At 52.0% G+C, this 3,494-nt stretch overlaps 1 protein-coding gene across 1 annotated transcript in view; it reads left to right on the forward strand.

The window, feature by feature from the left end:
- The window catches only part of DNAH9 (dynein axonemal heavy chain 9), a 147,403-nt gene that overhangs the window by 26,100 nt on the left and 117,809 nt on the right, over positions 1 to 3,494 (forward strand). Inside the window, exons 23-26 of the mRNA XM_033518809.1 lie at positions 223 to 441; positions 1,543 to 1,703; positions 2,393 to 2,549; positions 3,313 to 3,417. Of these exons, the coding sequence (XP_033374700.1) occupies positions 223 to 441; positions 1,543 to 1,703; positions 2,393 to 2,549; positions 3,313 to 3,417 (642 nt within the window). The remainder of the gene's footprint in view (positions 1 to 222; positions 442 to 1,542; positions 1,704 to 2,392; positions 2,550 to 3,312; positions 3,418 to 3,494) is intronic.

Below are 3,494 nucleotides of genomic sequence, written 5' to 3' on the forward strand. Positions count from 1 at the left end.
AAGCAGCTGCTGGATGTGCCCAGGATGGGGATTTCAGTGGATGTAAAATGGATCCCTGCTCTTCTGTCTGCTGTGAAAATGTATAACAAAATTTAATTTCATGTCAGGGGTGCTTCATCCCTGACATCCTGTGAATCAGATGCTCTCAAACACGTGGAAACCTCGGTGTTCCCCTGCTGTTGAGCCAGTCTGTTTCCCCAGGTGGCTCTTTGCTGCACCCAGATCTGGTGGACAGCTGAGGTGGGCATGGCCTTCTCCAGGATGAAGGAAGGCTACGAGAAGGCCATGAAGGAGTACCACAAGAAGCAGGTGGCCCAGCTGAACACGCTGGTGACGATGCTGCTGGGGCAGCTCTCCAAGGGGGACAGGCAGAAGATCATGACCATCTGCACCATCGACGTGCATGCACGAGACGTGGTGGCAAAGATGATAGCACAGAAGGTGGGTGTTCCCAGCTCAGTGTGAGCCATGCTGGGCACTGAAGGGGAGATCAAGGAGTGACAGGGCAGGGACAGGCACTGGGAGCACTGCCTGGATCAGCAGGGCCATAAGAAAAAGCATTTGGGCTTTTATTTTCTGCAGTTTTCTTGCTCTGGTGTGAGCCCACAGGGAATCCCTTGGGATTTGTCCACCACTCCCACACCACTGCCCTCATCACATACTCCCAGAATTGGCTGGGACCTTAAAACTCTTCTCATTCCAACCCCTGCCATGGGCAAGGACACCTTCCCCTGTCCCAGGCTGCTCCAAACCCCAGCCAAGCCTTGGGCACTGCCAGGGATCCAGGGGCAGCCACAGCTGCTCTGGGCACCCTGAGCCAGCCCTCCCCACCCTGCCAGGGAACAATTCCTTCCCAATATCCCATCTAACCTTGCTAATGTCTGCTAAGGAAAGCAGAAACCTCCCTTGAAATAAATAAAAATGTAAACCATCCCCTCCCTCTGGCTCTGAAATATAGTCTTGAAATCAAGAGCCTCTCAGCCAAAGATATGGGAATAGGAATAACAGTTATTTACTAAGGAAATTAAAATAGAAATGCAGTAGTATAAAAAAGGAAAACCAACAAAAAAAGCAACCCTGTGGCAGAGTCAGAACACAACCTGACAGCCTGTTGGTCAGGGTGTTGGTAGCAGTCTGAGTAAATGGTGGCTGCAGTCCTCCTGGACTGACAGATGTGGTTCTGTTTAAGCAGTGATCCCATAGAAGGGTGTAGTTTTCCTCTGAGGTTCTGGTGGTGTAGATGGGTTCAGTTTTGGGATCCAGTGAAGAAAGGCTGCCTGTGGTGTTCTGATTCTCTGATTATATCCAGTCAGGAATGCTTGGCTCCTGCCCCTGGGTGGAGCATCTCCCAATGGGATGATGGAATTGTATCAGTCCTGCAGTGAGGCCCAATGGCCCATTACCAGAACAGATCCCCCTGGAGGGAGGATGGGTGGTGGAAGAGATAAAGAACACTGCCCCACCTGGTTTTAACAGCTGGCAGTAGAATCCAGGCTGGGTTCCATCTTGCCCTGCACCCCAAGGCATGGTGGCTCGTTGCAGGTGGGCAGTGCCCAGGCCTTCCTGTGGCTGTCCCAGCTGCGGCACCGCTGGGCGGACGAGGAGCGGCACTGCTGGGCCAACATCTGCGACGCTCAGTTCCTCTACTGCTACGAGTACCTGGGCAACACCCCACGGCTCGTCATCACCCCCCTGACCGACAGGTGAGCCCCCCGCCGCCTCTGGGCCACCTAGAAACAGAGGCCAGACACAATTCAGGGAATGAAAAGCAGTTCTATTTATTCATTTACCCCAAGTTTGCTCTCCCCCAAGTCACTTCTGTGGCTGCCCAGGGCAGTGGTGGAATCACCATCCCTGAAGCTGTTCAGAAAACATGTGGATGTGGTACTAAAGGACATGGTTTAGTGAATGAGGTGCTGGTGCTGTCCTGATGGCTGGATTTGATGATCTTAAAAGTATTTTCCAACTTTTTTTGATTCTGTGATGCACTGGAGAAGTCTCAGCAGGGCAGAGGTGCTTGTTAAAACCCACAAGGACTTCCAGCTTAGCCATGCTCACATGGTATAAGGTATAAAAGAGCACCATGGGGCCACCTGTCTCACAGATCCTTGATCAGACCAAGAAAAGGAAGCCAAACGGAGAAAAAGAAAATATTTGGAGAGAGCAAACAGCCCTCTGGCATCCAGCCACTCAAGTTCTCTTGGCTGGTCAAGGAGGGGTGCCAGCTGCAGTGATGTAAATTTAAATTGTACCTCTAGACAGAGCACACACAGAACCCTGACGCATTCGTGTTCTTGTTTGAGAGAGCTGTCCCAAAGGAGGGCGCAGGGCTCTGCAGAGCACACTGGAGTGGCACCCAGCTCACTTTCCCCCTTTCCCTCATCCTGTGCAGGTGTTACATCACCCTGACCCAGTCTCTGCACCTGACCATGAGCGGGGCCCCCGCAGGCCCCGCTGGCACCGGCAAGACAGAGACCACCAAGGACTTGGGCCGTGCCCTGGGCACCATGGTGTACGTGTTCAACTGCTCCGAGCAGATGGACTACAAGGTGCTGCTCCCCCCAGACCAGGCTGCTCTGGGACCTGCAGGGTGGGAATCACCCAGCTGGGCTTGCTCTGCTCTGTCCCCTCTCCTCACATCCCTGCTGCCTCCCTTCCTGCTGAAGAGCTTTTTCTCCTCCTCCTTTTTTGTCTCTAAGACTTGCACGAGGTTCTTGGGGAGGAAAAGACCTGGGCTGTGCTCTCTGCCCTGCTCCACCTTTCCTTTCCCTTCTGCAGTTAGGTTGCACATCAAATTCTTCACAAATTCTGGCCTGTTCAGTCAGACCAAGGCTGTGCTGGTCCATTCCCTCTCTCCAGACCTGTCTACCTGGGCTACCTGTCCCAGGCATGGGGAGAGACCTCTCCTGGTTTCTCAGGGACCTCTCCTGGGATGGGGCCAGTTCTGGGTCATGGGGCTGATCCCTGTGCTCTCCACAGGCAGTGGCTTTGGCAGCCCTGGATCATATTTTATCCAGCTGAGGTCTCTCATGGATGTGGGCTGTCAGTAACTCAGCCCAGGTGACCTTTGGATGGAACCAGACTGCAGAGATGTCGAGAGAGTGCAATTAGCAAATCAAGTGGCAAACTGTGCAGAGCTATAAATATTATAATTGAGTTGTGCCTGCTGCTCCCGTGCACTTTTCTAAATACCCACAATAGACTGTAAATTGCTATAAATAAACAGGCAGGGAAATCAAATCCATTTTTTGCTGGAGTTGATTCCATTTGTAATTTCACTCTTGTAATTTTATTTTATTTTTTTCTTTTCAGTCTTGTGGGAATATTTACAAAGGCCTTTCCCAGACAGGAGCCTGGGGCTGTTTTGATGAATTTAACAGGATCTCAGTTGAGGTTCTTTCTGTGGTTGCTGTACAGGTAAGTGGAGAAAAGCTTCCCTTCCCTTCCCTTCCCTTCCCTTCCCTTCCCTTCCCTTCCCTTCCCTTCCCTTCCCT

This window comes from Parus major, chromosome 18 (genome assembly GCF_001522545.3).
Source record: "Parus major isolate Abel chromosome 18, Parus_major1.1, whole genome shotgun sequence".
NCBI lineage: Eukaryota > Metazoa > Chordata > Aves > Passeriformes > Paridae > Parus > Parus major.